At 39.8% G+C, this 19,470-nt stretch overlaps 1 protein-coding gene across 2 annotated transcripts; it reads left to right on the plus strand.

Annotated features, from left to right (window-relative positions):
* The first annotated feature begins 85 nt into the window (after positions 1 to 85).
* ipo7 (importin 7) lies at positions 86 to 17,887 on the plus strand. 2 transcript variants are annotated; one of them, XM_084716906.1, is made up of 25 exons: positions 86 to 291; positions 2,799 to 2,880; positions 6,282 to 6,435; positions 6,521 to 6,679; positions 6,784 to 6,940; positions 7,730 to 7,819; positions 7,950 to 8,044; positions 8,125 to 8,209; positions 8,320 to 8,454; positions 8,659 to 8,758; positions 8,851 to 8,927; positions 9,064 to 9,180; positions 9,660 to 9,749; positions 9,930 to 10,095; positions 10,212 to 10,372; positions 11,956 to 12,084; positions 13,036 to 13,102; positions 13,263 to 13,388; positions 13,545 to 13,642; positions 13,731 to 13,826; positions 14,185 to 14,405; positions 14,538 to 14,746; positions 14,839 to 15,048; positions 15,175 to 15,291; positions 16,815 to 17,887. In XM_084716906.1, exons 1-25 carry the CDS (start codon positions 208 to 210, stop codon positions 16,910 to 16,912), a joined length of 3,123 nt encoding a protein of 1,040 aa, XP_084573032.1. In that variant the 5' UTR covers positions 86 to 207; the 3' UTR covers positions 16,913 to 17,887. The 2 variants fall into 2 exon arrangements, with proteins under 2 accessions (XP_084573032.1, XP_084573042.1); XM_084716916.1 differs by having other exon boundaries at positions 14,842 to 15,048.
* The last annotated feature ends 1,583 nt before the right edge of the window (positions 17,888 to 19,470 follow it).

The raw sequence follows: 19,470 nt of genomic DNA on the forward strand, positions 1-19,470 counted from the left end.
TCATGCTGGAAACTACAACTCCCATAGCTGTACCGCTGCCTCCGGATGTTCGTGTTGCACAAATTTGGCGCTGATCTATCCGGGTACTTCATTCACTGCTTCCTTTCGCGCCGGGTAACCGGAGAGCCGTGCGTCCATGTGCGCAGTGACTGGGAATTGATAGACCTCTGAAATATTAAAATCCGAGCCGCAAACAGAGTTTTCGTCATGGATCCCGAGTCTTTGGTCGAGGCCCTTCGGGGGACGATGGACCCCAATCTGCGGGAGGCCGCGGAAAGACAGCTGAACGAGGTAAAAGTTGAGATTAGCCGTTAGTTAATTGTGATGGAGGTTGTGGCGCGGTCTCGGAGCGGGCCTCGGCCGTACACAACATCAAGATGGTGCGATCACGCAGACTGGGCTCTGCTACGGTTACCTTGAAAAAAGAGCTAAAATCCGCTACTCGACAAGTGTAACACTAGTGCTTCTTACATCCCCACTTTGATCACCAGTTTACAGCCATTAGTATGATCTCAATTGTTTTTTTTTTTTATATCGATGACACTCGCGTGCCAGTAACCAGCGTCTACGTTAGCTTCATCTTGAGCCAGCTGTGGCGCTAGTGCTAAACATGCTAACCCCTATAATTGTTAGCTCGTCACACACAGTTTCGGTGTAGTTATGATTGATTTCAGTGCTGACACGAAACAAGAATAATAAAGCTGGTGTGTTCAACAACAAGTAACTCTTAGTCAATGTGGGGTATGGGTTAATTTGCGTATTTAACAACAGGATACTGATATTAGCCGTGTGGCTAATATGAGCTAGCTAACTTGTTGGTTGAGCTGCCGTAGCTCGGCTACATAGCTGCTGTTCACGTGTCACTGTGACAAGCCCTGGAGTGATGACATTATTAAACAACGAAACGAGATTTACAGCCATAACCAACTTTTACATATGTTTACAGTAGCTACACTTAATTTGTGACAAGTGACGTTGTAGCTACTAAGTAAAAAATGTCGCCAAGTTGAGTTTTGCGTTAGTCGAGCTCCATGTGAGCTAGCGTTAACTAAGTTAGCAACCCTGTCGTGGTTGAGGTAGTAGCCGGACCGAGTAGTTTAAAAAGTTGTCTTTTCTTTCCTTATCCACCAGTTATACTTTACTTGTGACTTTTAACAAGCCCCTTGTGGTTTAACTTTAATGGCGTGTATACAACACTATTATTTAGCCAGTAAAATAATACACGCTGTGGAAAGTGCCAGAAAGAAATTTAAAGGCCAGTTTTGAGACTGACCTGGATAGATTGGGACATAGCTTGAGACATTGTAGTGTATGGAGATTCATTCTGTGCTATTCTTTGTCGGTAGAGTTGTAGTAAAGGACAAATAAGTAGTTACTATGGGCAGTGCAGGTCATGAGCCTAAATAACTTGTCACAAAGGATGTTTGGAGCTCACTGGTTCTGGCTTGTTTGTCTGCAGTGGTTATGGAGATTAAATGCATGCATAGCTGAGCCCTTAAATAGTTTTGTAGCCCAGTTTGTCTGTGTGTGAGACAGTTGGCATTGGACAGTCAAATCACAATGCCATGATTGAGCTCCACTATTTTTCTACGCCTGTGCCTCTGTAAGTCACCAACAGTTAAACAGAAATGGATGACAATTACCACAAACTAGATTAAAGTGATGGTAATCCAGTCACAGCGCATGTTTGCAGTATGTTTTGACCCAATCAAGTAAACCTTCCTCCATGTTTATTTTTGCCAGTGCAAGGGGCTTGAATTTTTTCTTTTTCTTAAATTTCACACCCACATATGCATTGATAGTGATGGCTCACTTGAATGGCAGAGCTGGGAGAGTGTTCTTACATAGCTGGCTGGAGTTATTCAAGTTGAGCTTAGAACAAAAAAAAAAAAAAAAATCATGTCTTCTGGAGGAGGATGGAGTAAATCTGTTGGAGTGCATAGTTTCTAAATACAGTGCTTTGCTTAGTCATAACTCTGGCTTTGTTGGTCATGGAAAATAGCCAGATAAAAAAGGACTAAGGTTTTATAAAATGCTTTAATATATTACATGAACTTTTTAAAAATATGTTGACACATTAGAGCTGCACTGTTGTTGAAAGCACAAATTAATTAGATATGTTATCGGAAACACTGTATTGTTGGGTTCTTTGTTCTAGCATGATGCAGCTGTAGTTGTAGATGAGGTAGTAAACCAGAAATATATGGGTTATAAACTTGACCCGAGTCATTTTACCATTTAATCATGTTTAAGATTACAATGTTGACTTAGATTTGTAATGCCATGGTCTTGGCCAAAAAGACATGTACAGTTGTGGATCACAGCTGGTTAATGTGACCATCTGTGTTTATGAGAATAGTTAATATGTGCAACTCACTGGTGTTCCATCCATGTAGAGTCTGTACTTTACTGACAGCTTTAGGAGTTGTTTACAAAACACAGTGCAAAATTATTCATCAGTTATAAAAAGGTAACAAGGCAGGGTCCATTTTTATTGTCAGTCACCTAGCAACTGTGCTGTGTTTGTATGTCTTAAAGCACATGAACGCCAAACATAATGTCTACGCACCTTATCATGTCACAATGCAACCCCCAAGCTCTTTTTGATGACAGTGGGTTTACCATCGCCCTGCAATACGACAACAGCTGTTAAGTGTTGTACTGTAATGTGCTAATAGGTTTCATGCAAAATAGTGTGAAACCTACATCATGCAAAATAGTATGAAAAATCAGTGAATAAAAATGTTTTGGTGTTGATAATTGGTTCACATTCAGATGTTTTCTATTCTTATTTACAGGGTCACACCCAGGTAAACTTTGTGTCCACTCTGCTGCGTGTCACCATGTCTGATCAGCTGGATTTGCCTGTCAGGCAAGCAGGTGAGTCTAAACTTTGACATGTAAAATAGTTCTTCACTTGGCAAAATATGTTTATACAAAGCTAGATGGAACATAAAATCACCTCTGCATTTGTTATTTAAGTTAATTGTTCTCTTTTGAGAGAACTGTTCAAAATTAAGACTCCCTGCTGGTTGCCTAAGGAGTCTAAGCAGCACATCTTTACAGTCAACTGATTTGTGTAATCAGAGTTGGATGAGGGATGAATTTAAAAGCTGAAGTGGAGATTTAACACAAACCGGTTAGGGTGCTAGATGTTCCCTGGTAAACCGTTTGTAGGACAAAATAAACATTGAAAGTAAAAGCTGTATTCCCAAAATGTCCAAAAAGCAAAGATGTTTGCTAACACTAACACATTAATCATTGACTTGAATACTAAGTGGTAAGTAAGTGCATTTTCTTCCTCTTTAAACTATTTTTCATATCCTAGGAGACTTATTCTTTGATTAAGAGTGAGATTAAACCTAAAAATGGGTTTTGACAGAAATCTGTAAGTAAATGCTTGTCAATCTGGATGAATAGGTCACCTACTGAGTTCACAACACATTTTTTACTTGAATACATACAAAATAACACTTAAGAAATTAAATTGTCATTTTCAGTTTTGCTGTTTTGTGTCTTAAGAGTATTATAAAACAATGTTATGACACACAGTCCATGCCCCCCCTTTGTATCAACTGGAGCTACATAAGTTTACTGAAATACTCTTGGAGTATGTGACTTGCCACTTTATCCTGCATCTGACTCCAATTCAGGTTGCATTATATGAGAAATGGACTAGATATTCTACATGACCCCAAGTTTAACAGGTCACTTATATAATAGATTCAGAAAGATAATTTAGCAATGATACATGATTCACACTAGTGTTTTTGTGAGGCTAAAGTGCCACGCTGAAGAGCAGTGGACACGTGGAGTTGGTTAAATATAGCTTGTTTTGCTTTAGTCAAATGCTGCACTGTGAGGAAGGTGTCAGTGGTGGGGAAAAAAATCAGTGTTCAAAGTTAAAATCCTGACCAAAGTTGTTACAAAAAATACACAGATAGTATCTGAGTCATTGTGTGTCCAACTCCCAAGTATTCATAGCCGTACAAGCAAATTGGGCTGTTACAGGGCCATGCTTTAGAGCAATAAATTACTTTTCCAGCTGTAGGAAAAATGTCTGACAGTGTTTAGAGCGGAATTGAGGAGGAGCAGCTCCTCCAGACTGCACAAAAGCTGTTGGAATATTATCACAAGTGAAGCTGATAACAAACGCACATCGTCTTAATTTGTTGTATTGGCACTTAGTCAATCACTTGGACCGGTCGGATTGTTATTCATTAAGCTCCTGTCTGGCTTGATGTTGGTAGACAGCCCGGCATACAAAATGCTGTAGTTTTTTTTTTTTGTTTTTTGTTTTTTTTTGTATACACAGTCTCTTTGCTTCTTTAATGATTTTATTCAGAATTTGTTTGACAGTTATTACATAATTTTCAGTGAATAGATTGATTAAATGCATTAATTTCCATTTTATAACTGTCTCTGGACAGCATGTTGAATGTGGGTTTGAGTTGTATTTGAATCAGTATTGGCAGCATGTTCAGTATGTGGTGAGTTTTTGAGATCTGTGCTTCTTAGATTTCTCCTGCCAATCTACTAAGAAGGTAAATGAAATTTCTGTGTGGTGTTCAAAGCTTTTGAAAATGCCATTGCTGCCAACAATTGTTGATGCATTGCTGTTGCGTTTTTAACTGTCATGTCATTTTCGCATTGAGGATCCCAAATGAAATTCCCTTTACCCCAGTTGTGTTTGTGTGGTAGGAAATTTTACCTTGAAAAATCAGCATAATCGTACCTTCTTGGGGTTGCCACTCTTACTTCAGATTTTAAATATTTTTAAATTTCAGATTATCTCAACTTTGAGTACTGATGCACACACTGAAATTATTTCACCTAAGTTTTCTATTGATATATTGATGGCATCATATCCTTTGCTATGTCAAATGTATTTGCTGAAACCCATGTTGCATGCTGTAACTGCATTTGGGAGACTGAAAAACTAATGGCAAATACTTCTCAGCATCAACCAAAGTTAGCAACAACAAAGTGTGAATCAAATATGGTTTTAATGATGAATAAAATTTGAAATGGTAATGCTAATCATCAGGAATGTTATTGTGGTTTATCATTATACGGTAATCGTTTCATCCTCACAATATTGTGGTTTAAAACCAGCAAGTGATCGCATACTTTGTTAATCAGTTTTGTGATTTGTTGTTCCAACAGAGTATGTGATTTAATAGACATTAAGGTAACTTCAGATGGATAATCCAGCATTGGTTCCAAAAATTTTGTTATGTTTTGAACAGACTGCAGAAAAGAAAAGAAATTGTGAAGCTGTTAGTTTAACAAAGCTTCTGAAGTAGGTACTTTACCATATTTTTTTTGCTCATTTCATGTTTTCTTTTAATTTCCCATTTTCAACTATTTATTGAACTTGCAGCCATTTAATTCAGCTTGACAGTTTCAATAAGTAATTTTCCTCCTGTCCATGAATCTAATTGATAGGACAGCTTCTTAGTGGCTTTGCCATGTTGGGCGATAGTGTAGTTGGGTGGTCATGGGCAGTGGAGGGGAGGGGGTTTATGCTCTGTCAGCATTGATAGGCTGGATTATGATTGCCTCGCCAGCGGTGTAGACATTTGTGTCAGCAGTCTGACGTCCGCCTCGCAGCCCTCACTCCTCCGCGCCCTCAGATGCCTCTCCCCCTGTGAACCACAGAACTCAGAGCAGGGCCCCACATTGTAGATGTGAACCCAGCTGACACCCTTGTGCCACATTCAAAACTACTGAACTGCAGATGGAAGAATTGATTCCTGCAGCTCAGGCTTTAGGTGGTTCTCAATTCGCACTACTGTGTTGTACATAGTCATGACAATGTATATATGGTCAATAGAATGGGTGCACTTTTGGGAGTTGCATGAGGTTGTACACCAACTGATTTTTAAATCCTACATAGTTACCTTGACACTTCTCTGTAAAAAGCTGCGGGGGGTTGGCATTGTCCAACTTCAAATAGATATGGTTTTACACAGAAATAAATGAATAAATGTTATTCACAAATGGATTTATTTTTATTATTATATATTATTTTTGCCAGTTAAACATCAAAGTGAAATTTACAAGTTTTTGTATCTTGCAGACAAATCAGGTAAAATTTGGTTTTACATGAGGTGCACATCACATGGAAGTTCTGGCTGCTTGGTCACGTGACCTGTTCCACCTTGTACTGCTTAACGCTTTCATTAAAAAGCCATTTGAGGAGGACACTTTTGGTTGGTGTTAATGCCAAAAAACCCAGTTAAAGTGGGCTAACCCTTGTGTTTTCTCTCTCCGTCTAGGTGTGATTTACCTTAAGAACATGATAACTCAGCACTGGAGTGATGGAGATGGTTCAGGCACAGAGACGCCTGTCAATAACATCCCTGAGGAGGACAGGCAGTTCATCCGAGACAACATAGTGGAGGCCATCATCCATTCCCCCGAGCGCATCAGGTAACCACACACGCTGCTGCCTTAGTAGAGTGAGATGAGCTGTCAGAATAGCCCTAATCTATAACTACCCTTTTGACATTCCCAGGGTCCAGTTGACAACATGTATCCACCACATGATCAAGCACGACTACCCCGGGAAGTGGACGACCATTGTAGACAAGATCGGCTTCTACCTGCAGTCAGACAACAGCGCAGGATGGCTGGGCATCTTGCTCTGCCTTTATCAGCTTGTCAAAAACTATGAGTAAGTCAGGGTTCTCGATCCTCATTACATATTGTGTTTTGAAACTTGACATGGGTTAACATAGTGCTTGTATGGCTGATGTGTAACCTGTGTGTGTGAAACAGATATAAGAAACCAGAAGAGCGTCAGCCTCTGGTGGCTGCCATGCACATCTTCATGCCCATGTTGAAAGAACGTTTCATCCAGCTGCTCCCTGACCACTCCAGTGACTCTGTCCTCATACAGAAACAGATCTTCAAAATCCTCTATGCCCTCTTCCAGGTAATGTCACTAATGTTAGGATACCATGATTTTGACTTTGGTACCAATAACAAGTATTGCAACACTCAATGCCAAAACTGTATGTGACGGAATCAATACTGGTTTGATACTCAGTGCTTAATAGATCAGAAACAAATGTCCGGGGGGGGTAACCCTGGACATACAGCTTGCTTTTGCAAACCAATAAGACCCACGGAGTGTGCAAAATATAGTTAAAATGAAGTCTGAACTATTCCATTTTAATTTCACACAAATCAGGGGAAATTGCAAATCCATGGTTTTATTTATTAGGTCAAATGTTAATGTAATGTATTCTATAGTGGAGTAAGAGAGACTGGAGGGGAAATGATAAAGCGCTAGAGTCTCTGAACACAAACACCCACCCTCCATGCCTCTGCGAGGCAAAATTTGTTTCATGTTCTGTTTGAACACACTGTATATGATACTAATATTGGCTCACAAAAAGTACCAAATGGTCGAAATTCTTATATTGAACCATTTTTACCGAAAAATGTTAAAAAATTACTTAAGTTTTGATATAACAAGCAAAGCTAAATATTACAGCACCAAACTACTACTTCTCTTTGGCAAGGGTCTACTTTCTGTCTTTGATTACGGTGATTTTCTTTACTTTTATTTTTAAAAAAGACAAACATGATGTGACATGATATTGGGAACCTTAACCATATTTTCAAAACATTCCACTTTTAAAGTTGTGCTCAACTAGTGTTGAAAAAGCCGAACTGGAAATGAGTTTGGTTTGTTCACTTTTCTTGTTTATGTCCCCAGTACAACCTTCCCCTGGAACTTATCAACAGACAGAACCTGACAGAGTGGATGGAGATCCTGAAGACGGTAGTGGACAGAGATGTGCCTCCGGTAAAAAGACAAAATGAATTCTTACTGCATACTCTAATCAACAATCTTTTTTTTTTTTTTTTTTTAAGAAATGTGCACATTAAAGTTATTTACAAGCAGAGTTTGCAAACATTGTCCTTGGTCTGTGCAGGAGACAATGCAGATTGATGAAGATGAGCGGCCTGAGCTGCCATGGTGGAAGTGTAAGAAGTGGGCCCTTCACATCTTGGCTCGGCTGTTTGAGAGGTAAAAATCTGCTTGTTCTTATAAGAAATCGTACAAAGGTGTTGAACCACAACATTCACTGTATTAAACTGTCTTTGAAGGTATGGGAGCCCAGGCAACACAACCAAAGAGTACACAGAGTTTGCTGACCTTTTCCTCAAGGAATATGCAGTTCCTGCTCAGCAGGTAAGAGCTTCAGAAGGTGTAACGTCAGCAGCAGCTCTCCAGTTGGACCAGTTGTCTTTTGGAGTGCAATTCACAAATATAAGGATTTTTCTTGTACTTTTGTCTTGTAGGTACTGCTGAAAGTCTTATACCAGTACAAGGAAAAGCAATATGTGGCTCCCAGAGTACTCCAACAGACACTCAACTACATCAACCAGGGCATAGCACATGCTTTGACGTGGAGAAACCTCAAACCACACATCCAGGTATAAATGCTACATTTCTAAGTTTCCAGTTAACATTTCACAATACTTTATATGGTAAAACTGTAAAAAAAAAAAAAATTGACCGATTGTCACAGGTAGAAGCAATTAAGCTTAATCACTGCTAAAAGAATGGATTCAGTCAATAATACTATATGAAAGTTAATTCCCTCCTCCCTGATTGTGATCTCTCATATTGTTTTTCAGGGGATCATTCAGGATGTGGTTTTCCCCCTCATGTGTTACACAGACAGTGATGAGGAACTGTGGCAGGAGGATCCATATGAGTACATTCGCATGAAGTTTGGTAAGCAGAAAAAGTTTATGCCTGTAATCAAAAAAAAATCCTTTGTATCAGCGATGACTAACCTTTTCTCTGATCTCTGCTGTCCTGTTAAGACGTGTTTGAGGACTTCATCTCTCCAACAACAGCGGCTCAGACACTCCTCTTCACAGCCTGCAACAAGAGGAAAGAAGTGAGTCAAAATAATTTTTTGTTTAATGTTATTAACTTATTTTTCCCATAATGGAAAACTAAAACACATTCTGTTTCTGCCCTCACAATTCATGTTCAAGGAGGCCTAACCAGTCTGATGTTTTTGCTTTGTTTAGGTGCTGCAAAAGACGATGGGCTTCTGCTACCAAATTCTCACTGATCCAGCCTCTGACCCCAGGAAAAAGGATGGTGCTCTTCACATGATAGGCTCTTTGGCTGAAATCCTGTTGAAGGTAAACAGCTCTCTGCTGGCATTTTTGTGATGCCTTTCTTTTCTGCATGCAGATATTTAAAAAAAACCCAAAAACATGCGATTCCATTCTGAGCAAAACAGTTGTTGAACATCATTCAGGCACAAGGCATAGAAATACATAAAAAAAACAATTAAATTGCATTTAATACAACACAATAAAAACAAAGATAATTAAAGATAAAAATAAATACAATTTAAGACAAAAAAAAAATAAGCAAATGAAGCAAAAATAGTGGCAGATTATTTTAATTAAGTTATTTATCTACTTTATTAAAATGCCACAGTAAACAATAATGGTTTAAGCCCCTGATTTAAATGAGTTTCAGCATACCTCAGAAACCTGGAGCTAGAAAGTATCAAAGAGCTATTAGATGGATTTTTATTCATCTTATACTGTGTGGTAAATTGTGTCTGACTGCCTGCTAAAACTTGACAGTTTTTATTTCCTTCTGTACACAGAAAAAAATTTATAAGGACCAGATGGAGTTCATGCTGCAGAATCATGTCTTCCCCTTGTTCCGTAGTGAACTGGGCTACATGAGAGCCAGAGTAAGTGATCATTTCCACACATCCAGACCCAAGACTTGTGTCAGCATGGCTGAATAAAGTGGTTTTTGAATTAACACAAGCTTGTTGTATTGACACACTACTTCTGCTACTTCACACTTCTGCTTTTATTTAGATCATTGGATGAGTTTCACCACATTCTCTCCATCTGTTTTCATACAGGCCTGCTGGGTTCTACATTACTTCTGTGAGGTGAAGTTCAAAAGTGACCAGAACCTGCAGACGGCTCTTGAGCTGACCCGCCTTTGTTTAATCAACGACAACGAGATGCCAGTTAAGGTGGAAGCTGCTATCGCTCTGCAGGTTCTCATCAGCAACCAGGAGAAAGGTGAGCAAATAAAGTCATGCAGCCTGTATTTTACTGCACTTTATGCAAAGAATTTTAGCATGTTTAATTAGTAGTAGTATTCTTTGAATTTCTAACTTGTGTGTCATGTTCTTCAGCCAAAGAATACATCACCCCCTTCATCCGGCCAGTGATGCAGGCACTCCTGCACATTGTCAGGGAGACGGAGAACGATGACCTCACCAATGTCATACAGAAGATGATCTGTGAATATAGCGAGGAGGTCACTCCAATTGCAGTGGAGATGACACAGCACTTGGTAAGTGCAATCAGTAAAGAGCCTACATGATGTCATTATTTCCAATAATTCCATCCTCTTCACCATCAGTGAGTGGCCAGATAAACTCCTCCTGAGGCTGTATTCACACCACATCAGGCGCTGTGGCAATTAGTGCAGGGGTGTGTGGGGTTGAGGGTGTATTTGTGCTTTAGATTGTAACCACTATGAAACAAACATGAAATAACATTTTTTCCCCTCTGATTCACTGGCTTTATTGCTACCACCACTCCCTCTTCATTCACATTCTAGCTTGATTGACCACCACTGCACCCTCTTTATTAAACGAATGGACACAAACCACCACTACAGTATCACTATTTCTAACTAAGAAGAGTGAGGTACACGAAAGAAGAGTTGAAGCTAGTTGAAGGTGCCTGGTTTGAGAGATCTTTCAGGCTGTGAGCAGTTTGACTAGTCTGATTGACAGGATACATGAGCGTGACATTGGGCTGTGTTTCTCAACAACAGATTTTGTTTGAGCTTTTTGCCACAGGGCTGCAGATTTTTTCAATTTTGTTGGGTTTTTTGTTTTCTGGCATCCCCTGTTGTCCCCTACACCGCAGCCTATTTGCACTGCTGCCATTCAGGTGAATCAGATGGATGGCACTTTTGCTGTAATGCCTTAAGGCTGCAGAGCTACAAGAGAAACATAAATATTTAAGTCATCAAATTTGAAAATGATCTCACTACTTAAATGACAACCAGCCTTCATTTAGATGGAGTATGTGCAGCTGAGAAGTCACTCACTGACATGTCACGTACCTTACAAAAATGGCAACTACATATCCAAGTTAAGGTGTTAGATTATAATTGACAGAAAACATTTGCTTTTCTGCTCTAGCTATCAGGTTTGTAAACACTTCTGCAAATCATCAGCACTTACTGATAAGATTAAATTCTTTTATTGTAGCATGGCAGCAAAACAATGAACGCATTTCAGCCCACGGTTTTCCTCAGCCTTAATAACTGAGTTTTTTGGATTGGCACCTATCACATCCTAAAGACACTCAAGTTGAGCATGCCAGTTCTTTTCTTTTATTTGAACAGTCATTTGCACTGCAGCTCTTAAGGATTTTTTGAAACTACCAGGCTGCAGTGAGCTCGGGGTATGCACACTGTCACATGCATTCCCCACAAATTTAATAGGTCTGACCTGTTTCTTGTACAGTGAAACTGCTTCTAATGATCATGGTTACAGTGATTTAACCGCTCACATGGATCAAAAAGAATCATGACAGGAGAGAGTAATTTTCTCTCAGTGAAAAACAGTACTGTTTGTACATTACACTTGTACAGTAATTTGAAAAGCTGTACAGTATTTTGAAAAGACCAATAAAATTCAGTAACTAGCAGAGCATTTTATTATTTCATATTTGTGTAATAAATACACAAATGTCAATGAGATGGTAATCTGCATGAGAAATGTATAAAGAACTTTTGTGTAATGATCAAATGTAATTAATGTGGTCATAAGAAATCAGGCTTCCAGCCTGATGGTGAAATGTATAAATACTGAGAGTCCACAGACATGATCATAATGGTCTTTGTTTGGTCTTTGACAGGCGATGACGTTCAACCAGGTGATTCAGACGGGCCCCGACGAGGAGGGAGGAGATGACAAGGCTGTGACGGCTATGGGCATCCTCAACACCATTGACACATTGCTAAGTGTGGTGGAGGACCACAAAGAGGTTAGCAGCATAGCCACTAAGCATGCTGCCCACACACACACACACACACACACACACACGTACTCTCTCACAGATACACACACTCTCTCCTGGCTGATCACTCATCCCGGTGCCACTTCATCTGCAGAAGCAGCTCTGGTCTGCTGTAGCGTTCCTGCCAACACACTTCAGCCACCCACCAACTCCTGGGAACACGCTCTGTTCTCACCATGTTCAAAATGACTCAGAGGCTGAGGCAGGCGCTAGAAATAGTGCCGGGGCACGCTGCCACCGTGTCTGCCGAAACATAGGACTTCTGGTGCCCGGAGCCAAGAAACCATTAGATTTGACCAAGCATCGCTTTACACTCAGGATATTTGATTGCATAACATTTTACGTCACTGTGCTGCAAAGAATTATTATTGGAATTATTTCTATATGATAAGGGAAATTTAACCTGTTCAGATACATTAGAGGACAGGTGACAAGACAGGACAGACAGGTAGAAGAAAAACCATTAATGATGAAGTGCTTATTGATTCAAATCTTTAAGAAGCAATTAAGATGATAATTTATTCATTCACTAAAATGATAAGTTTGTCCATACTTTGCACTGATGTTTGATCATGTTTCCAATGTAGCAAAGGATAATTGGCCAATAGTGGAATCGTGGTCTTAAAAATTGCATCCTGAAACTATGCCTTTCATGCAGCTTTCCCCTTTTTTTTTAAATATAACTTTAAGCTATTTATTCAAAATATGCAAATATATAGAATATTATTTTCTGACCCAATTAAATGGATTCTTAGTATACTGTTTTTATAACATTAAATAACTGTGCAGCACATACAAGACAAATACATATGGAGCAAAAATATCATACACATTTTAATCAAAACAACTGACTAATTATTTCACTTTGTATATTAAATCATTAAATCCTCATTGCCTTGAATCTTCATGTTGTTTCAGATCACCCAGCAGCTGGAGGGCATCTGTTTGCAGGTGATTGGCACTGTGCTGCAGCAACATGTACTGGGTAAGCAAGACCAATCCTTCCTGTATTTCCACATTCCTTCTGCATGTTGCACTAAAGCTCTAACTGCTCACCTAAGAGATGACCTATTGAAGGTAAACGGGCTTTATATGCAACTGCAGTGACTCAAGTTTCTCTTCTTTTTTTTTTTTTCTTTTCCCAGAGTTCTATGAGGAGATCCTGTCCCTGGCTCACAGCCTGACCTGCCAGCAGGTGTCGCCACAGATGTGGCAGCTCCTTCCACTGGTGTATGAAGTCTTCCAGCAGGATGGATTTGACTACTTCACAGGTAGGGGATTTAGATTAGAAAACTTAGTTGGTTTCCACAAAATAGAAAGATTTTCAAAGAAAGAAAAGCACTTATATCATGATTTAAAAAAAAAAAAAAAGAATTTGGAATTTGTTGAAAATTCAGCTGTGTGAAAAGTAAATGTTTCTTTTGCAGACATGATGCCTCTTCTTCACAACTATGTCACAGTCGACACAGATACACTCTTATCTGACACCAAATACCTGGAGATCATCTATAGCATGTGCAAGAAGGTAAAATGGTGCAGCTAATAATGTGTGATTTAAGAGACTTTTTAGAGCTGATTATTTGTGATGACTGAGATGTTGTCACTTCGAACAGGTCCTGACAGGTGATCCAGGCGAGGACCCAGAGTGCCATGCAGCCAAACTGCTGGAGGTGATCATTCTGCAGTGCAAAGGTCGTGGTATTGACCAGGTGAGTATTAAAACAAATTTTCAGCTGCGTTTCATTAGTTGTTCAATATGCCCTTGTTCACTTTGCGTCCGCAGCAGCCCTTGGAGGAATCTCTGCCACCATCCTAAGTGCTGTTTAATTTTTGTGAAAACTTGAAGTGAATTTTGTGAGATTGAGCCCTGGAGGCGTGAGGGAGTGAATCAGTAGCAATGGTCACTTGAAGGGTCTATATCACCCACAATCCATTGCAACCATGCATTTTGTGCTAGAAAATGCATCAGTGGGTGGCAATAATGCAGAAAATTCCTATTATTTTATCTAGTTATTTACCAGTATTTTAATGTTACATTCATAATAACCTCTTTTGCTGCTGTTGCAGGTTGTGCCATTGTTTGTGGCTGCTGCATTGGAGCGTTTGACGCGGGAGGTGAAGACCAGCGAGCTGAGGACTATGTGCCTGCAGGTGGCCATTGCCGCACTTTACTACAGCCCCCCTCTTCTCCTCAACACTTTGGAGAATCTTCGCTTTCCAAACAACACTGAGCCTATCACTAACCACTTCATAACTCAGTGGCTCAAAGATGTCGACTGCTTCCTTGGGTAGGAATTTCATTAGTATCTCAACAAATTAACACAAAAGTATCACTACAGCTAAAACAGTTAATGGTTTGTAAATCTGGTATTAAATGTTTTGAACCGGGTTTTAATTGTTTCCCTTGTTCCCCCTCTCAGCCTCCACGACAGGAAGATGTGCATTCTTGGACTCTGTGCTCTCATTGACCTCGAGCACAGGCCTCAGGTTGTCAACCAGGTGGCCAGCCAGCTTCTTCCAGCAGCTATCCTACTGTTCAATGGCCTCAAGAGGGCGTACGCCTGTCGAGCAGAACATGAGAATGATGAGGATGACGACGATGAAGACGGAGAAGATGAGGAAGACAATGGTAAGTCACGGGTGTCTGATGTATGTCGTGTTTTAATTGGCTGAAGTGTGTATGAGGTGATATTAAATGGTGTTTCATTACCTCTCTGAAAGTAGCTGAGCTGGGCAGTGACGAAGATGACATTGACGAGGAGGGCCAGGAGTATCTGGAGATGCTGGCGAAGCAGGCAGGAGAAGATGGAGATGATGAAGACTGGGAGGAGGACGATGCTGAAGAGACGGCATTAGAGGGCTACACTACAGCCGTAGACGATGAAGACAACTTTGTGGACGAGTATCAGATCTTCAAAGCCATACTACAGAGTAAGACGACGACCTGTTAATGGAAAGCTTGTGTTGCTCAGTCTTGGAAATTAAATTGAAATGGTTCAGTAAAAAAAAGTGTCCATGTTGTACATCGATCACTAATTTGTCTTTAATCTGATGCAGATATCCAGACCCGTGACCCAGCATGGTACCAGGCACTAACACAGGCCCTCGACGAGGAACAGGGCAAACACCTTCAGGACATTGGCACACTTGCAGACCAGAGACGGGCAGCACATGGTGAGCACCAGCTGAGACTCTACCCCAATTTTCCAATAAAAGTCTGACACAGCACTTCAATCTGACAATAAAGCTATTTTTTACATGCTACTTCCTGGTTTTTGTTATTGATACCTTTTGATTCATAGAAAAATAATAAACGTTTCGTCTATCCGTTTGCTTGGAATAAAATAAGTGTTTGCCTTTTCATATAGGCATAAGTCATGTGTCTGGGATTCTAAAAATCATACTTTCACCTCAAAAGGAAATACATTTGTGGTGTAATTCTTGTTCAGTAACAAAATGCCAGTACACTGTGGAGCTCCCTACCTGCATGGCTTTTGACAGTGCAGTTCACAGTTCAGTCCTCAAACCCCAGACTGCCACTCTGGCTTACCAGCAGTGTCCACAGGTTGAGTCTGGCTTGGAGCCATTCATGGCATATTGTTCTCAAGCACTCTCCCTTTGCCCTCATTTATGTTTTTTCTCTTTCTTGTTGACTCATAATAAAGCCATAAAATGCCCAAATAAGTGTTGCTCACACTGGGTGGCAGTAGATGAAGCTTTTGTCTAATCTGGCGTGGTGTCTTATGCAAGCCTTCAACACCTGAGGCGAGAGCAGAGGAGGGTGACTATATGGACAGGCTAAAGTTTCACAAACCTCATCTGGCCTTAACTCGCATACCTGTGTAATGTGATGGGTCTGTTTCTGGGTTTTGCCTTTCTAATGTACAAGCTTAAACCAGTTTGATTTTGTCAACTGAACTGGCATTTGTCTCCGAGATGTTATTGAAAATCAAAAATGGACGAGAAGCAGCTCTCAGTGATTTCAATCCAGACATATACTATAAGATCTGGATACTGGGCCCAAAGATGGTACCTTCCAGGTAGAACTACTATGATATGCAGACAACTAAATACCACTATATAAAGCAGTGGTGGTGGTAGTCCACTACTCCATTCAAACTTCCATGGATCAAAAGTGTTATAATATACATTGTTTGCACTTTGAGGTGTCATTTCACATTTTAAGATGGTTTTATAATGGTGATCTATGGGGACAATGCTTTTTGGGGCATGGGACATTTTTGTTTTTCTAAAAAATTATCAAGAGTGGCCAGTGGGCAACGTTGGAGGCAAGGCTGAACAGGGGCACCACATCCAGGGTTTGTTATACATCCATGTGTCAGTGTCATTCAGTCAAGAAATATAATGGCCTCTTCACTTGATGGTTAAAATTATAAACCAGCACAAAAATGACAATAACCAACTTCAACCATGTTCTGAACAGACTCATTCCAAATGCTAACAAAGTAACATAGTATGCAGGATAAATTCTCAAACATAAACTACTCTGCGCAGCACTAGGCATGATGGGAAATGTGGACAATCACTACAGTACTTAAGCATAAAGCCTCTTTTTTTATCTGCTCCTGTTTACACTATTAAAAGTTACATTATGCTGTTAACACACACCAACACTGATTTTTACAGTACTGTCGCTTGTTATCTAATTACACTAATTGCTTATTATCTAATTACAGAATCCAAGATGATTGAGAAACACGGCGGGTACAAGTTCACAGCGCCAGTGGTGCCATCTACTTTCAACTTTGGAGGCACTGCTCCAGGAATGAATTGAGTCATCTGTTCTACTTTTTATTACTCTGTGACTGATTGTAGTGAAGTGAAAAAAAGCTTGTGTTGTTCCCTTAAGTAGTGGTTCCAGAACTGGTTCTTCTCAGTCATTCTTCAATCTATCAAATGGGAAATAGCACCAGAAGATGTGGGAAAGCAACCAAAATGCAACCAATGGCTGGGGAAAACAAACCAAGAACTTGAGCACGATGCAAGAGAAGAAGCTCTGAACAACGTTGTCTCCTGGAGCCCAGTGTGGAGGGGATACCATGACGGCAACTCTTTTGTTTTTTTTCCCACTTATACAAAATTGGGGGATTTAACAGTTAGAAATTGATAATGGGACTAAATATTTCATTATCACTGTTGTGGCCAAACGGCCGTAATATGATTATACCTCTGGTAGTGGTGATATCTACGTTATTTTCTGCATAAACAAACACTCATGTTTATGTACATACAAGCCAAGGTTATTGATTTTTCAAGTAGCCTTGAAAAACAACCAGAGGCATTTGTAAGGTGTTAACAGCTGTATTCATATGTAGCATATTGGATACTTCATAGCACTATGTGATGCCTGATCTCTGTAAATTAATGACTAGCACTTTCATATTGTTCAGGTCTCCTAGCCTTCTGTATCAGACTGCAAATTTTTTAAATTGAAGACTATTTAAAATGAAAACAGCTGTAACTTTGTTACTTTGCAAGCGACTCCTGTAATGGCTGGTTGTCACGCATCTGTTTACAGAGTGGATCAGTGGGCAACTCGGAAACATTATTGATTTCAGGAAAAAAGAGAATGCTCTTGGTGTTCAGTATGGCTACAGGACATGTGTTTTTGAGCACTGAAAGTACAATTGAATACATCATTGAAGCATGTACAATTGGACTTATCGTGAAGGTCTCAAGCTTTTGGTTGGTGTATGGATGAACCATCTATATATACAACAACATATTAAAAAAAAAAAAGCTAAGGGAATTTGTGACTTCGAGTGTTTCCTTATACAGGCACATTTATTCTTCTGCTTTATGAAATTGTTATAAGAGGTTTGAACTTGACTTTTTTTTTTCCCTCAGATGATATGTTTTGGCTTAATGTATTGCTGCATAAAGCCTTGGTGGCAGCAGCTCTGAAGCAGAAATTACTGGGACACTGAGGATTTGATCCTAACATTTTCTCATGAGCAGCCCACTGAGTTGTCATTTTAATACATAAGCTGCCCTGGACACCATAAGCAATATAGCAGCACGGCAATACAAAGCAGTTTGATATAATCAAGATTTGAGCAGCATTTGGACAGTGGGAAAAATATTATAATGAGCAATGGCTGAATACCATTTATGTGTGTCAGGGTCCTGGGGCCATATTCACAAAGCCTTCTAGAACAAAGAGTCGCTTCTTATGATGAAATTTTAAGAATTTCCTCTTAAAGTTGAGATTAAATCCTAGTAAAGTGAAAGCCCTTAAAAGAACTGAGGGTGAAAAACCGGTGCAGGGAGGAGGATTTTAAACACAAGAGCGTTTCTTCAACAGAGGAGAAAATAGCAGAGACAAACATGTAGGGACTTTAATTAGCATCATTGGTAATATCTGTATCTACCTGACCATTTCTTATCAAGGTGGCTGCTGTGAAAAAGGCCTGTTTTTGGTGTTGGATGACTGTCATGGCTTACTGGGACACTTAATAGACCAGAGCCGTTGTTAATGTTGTTAGTAACACCTGTGACCTCCTGCTAAGTCAAGTTTCTGCTGTGAAAAGCTGTTTAGGAAATAGTCACAGCTAACACAGTAACGGCTGACATGATTCCTCTAAGTGGTCATTTGCACGCTAGGGGGCCGTTTTCAAGGTACATAAGACCTTCCTTATTTCAGTTTTGTTCTTATGTTCTGGACACTTCTCAAATAATGGGTTGGGATCAGTTTAACAAACAGGAACAGCTACTACATACTGTAGCACAGAAAAACTGCACACATTTCATAGAGATTTGGAACAACAGGGTTAATAGAGGTTTCATTTTTTAGCTAATTTTTTGCTCCAAAAATCTTGGCTGTGGGAAATTAAGGGTCAAATTAAATTTCTTACTTCACCTTAAAAATAGTTGTTAATTGTTGTTCTCTTTACCTTCTATCCTGTCATATCTTCAGCTGTACGAATCAAATACACACACAAGTGTTTTCAGTTATTCTGGTTGATTAAACCTCAGCTCAGGTTAAAGGTGAGTCTGAGCTTTGATGGGAATTTATTAGGTTACAAATCTTAAATCTGCCAAGAGTGATAAAGGTGTAATTTGTCCCACGCTAACAGGAGATCCAGGAAGATGTAAATGAATTACAGTCTACGCCCACACAGTACTGAGAAGAGGTCTAATCAACCAGATTAACAGAAAACACCTGTGTGGGTGTTCACACACTTTAATTCCACTTTCTGCTTCTACTCCACTGCATCTTACTCCACCACAACACCCAGACTTCTTCATGTCAAGAACCCCACAGTAGATTCAAATTAGACCACAGACCACCAGCTTCAGAGCATTTTATCTCAAGGAATCCCCTCTGAGTAC

Source organism: Lutjanus erythropterus, chromosome 1, assembly GCF_056507025.1.
Source record: "Lutjanus erythropterus isolate fLutEry1 chromosome 1, fLutEry1.hap2, whole genome shotgun sequence".
Lineage (NCBI taxonomy): Eukaryota > Metazoa > Chordata > Actinopteri > Lutjaniformes > Lutjanidae > Lutjanus > Lutjanus erythropterus.

What these genes read in the sequence shown, in the direction of transcription:
- ipo7 (XM_084716906.1), top strand. Translation starts at nt 208, where the DNA reads ATGGATCCCGAGTCTTTGGTCGAGGCCCTTCGGGGGACGATGGACCCC. An exon ending in CCTGCAACAAGAGGAAAGAA is followed by an intron (nt 8,928 to 9,063) that starts GTGAGTCAAAAT and finishes TGCTTTGTTTAG; the next exon opens with GTGCTGCAAAAGACGATGGG. An exon ending in TGGAGATGACACAGCACTTG is followed by an intron (nt 10,373 to 11,955) that starts GTAAGTGCAATC and finishes GGTCTTTGACAG; the next exon opens with GCGATGACGTTCAACCAGGT.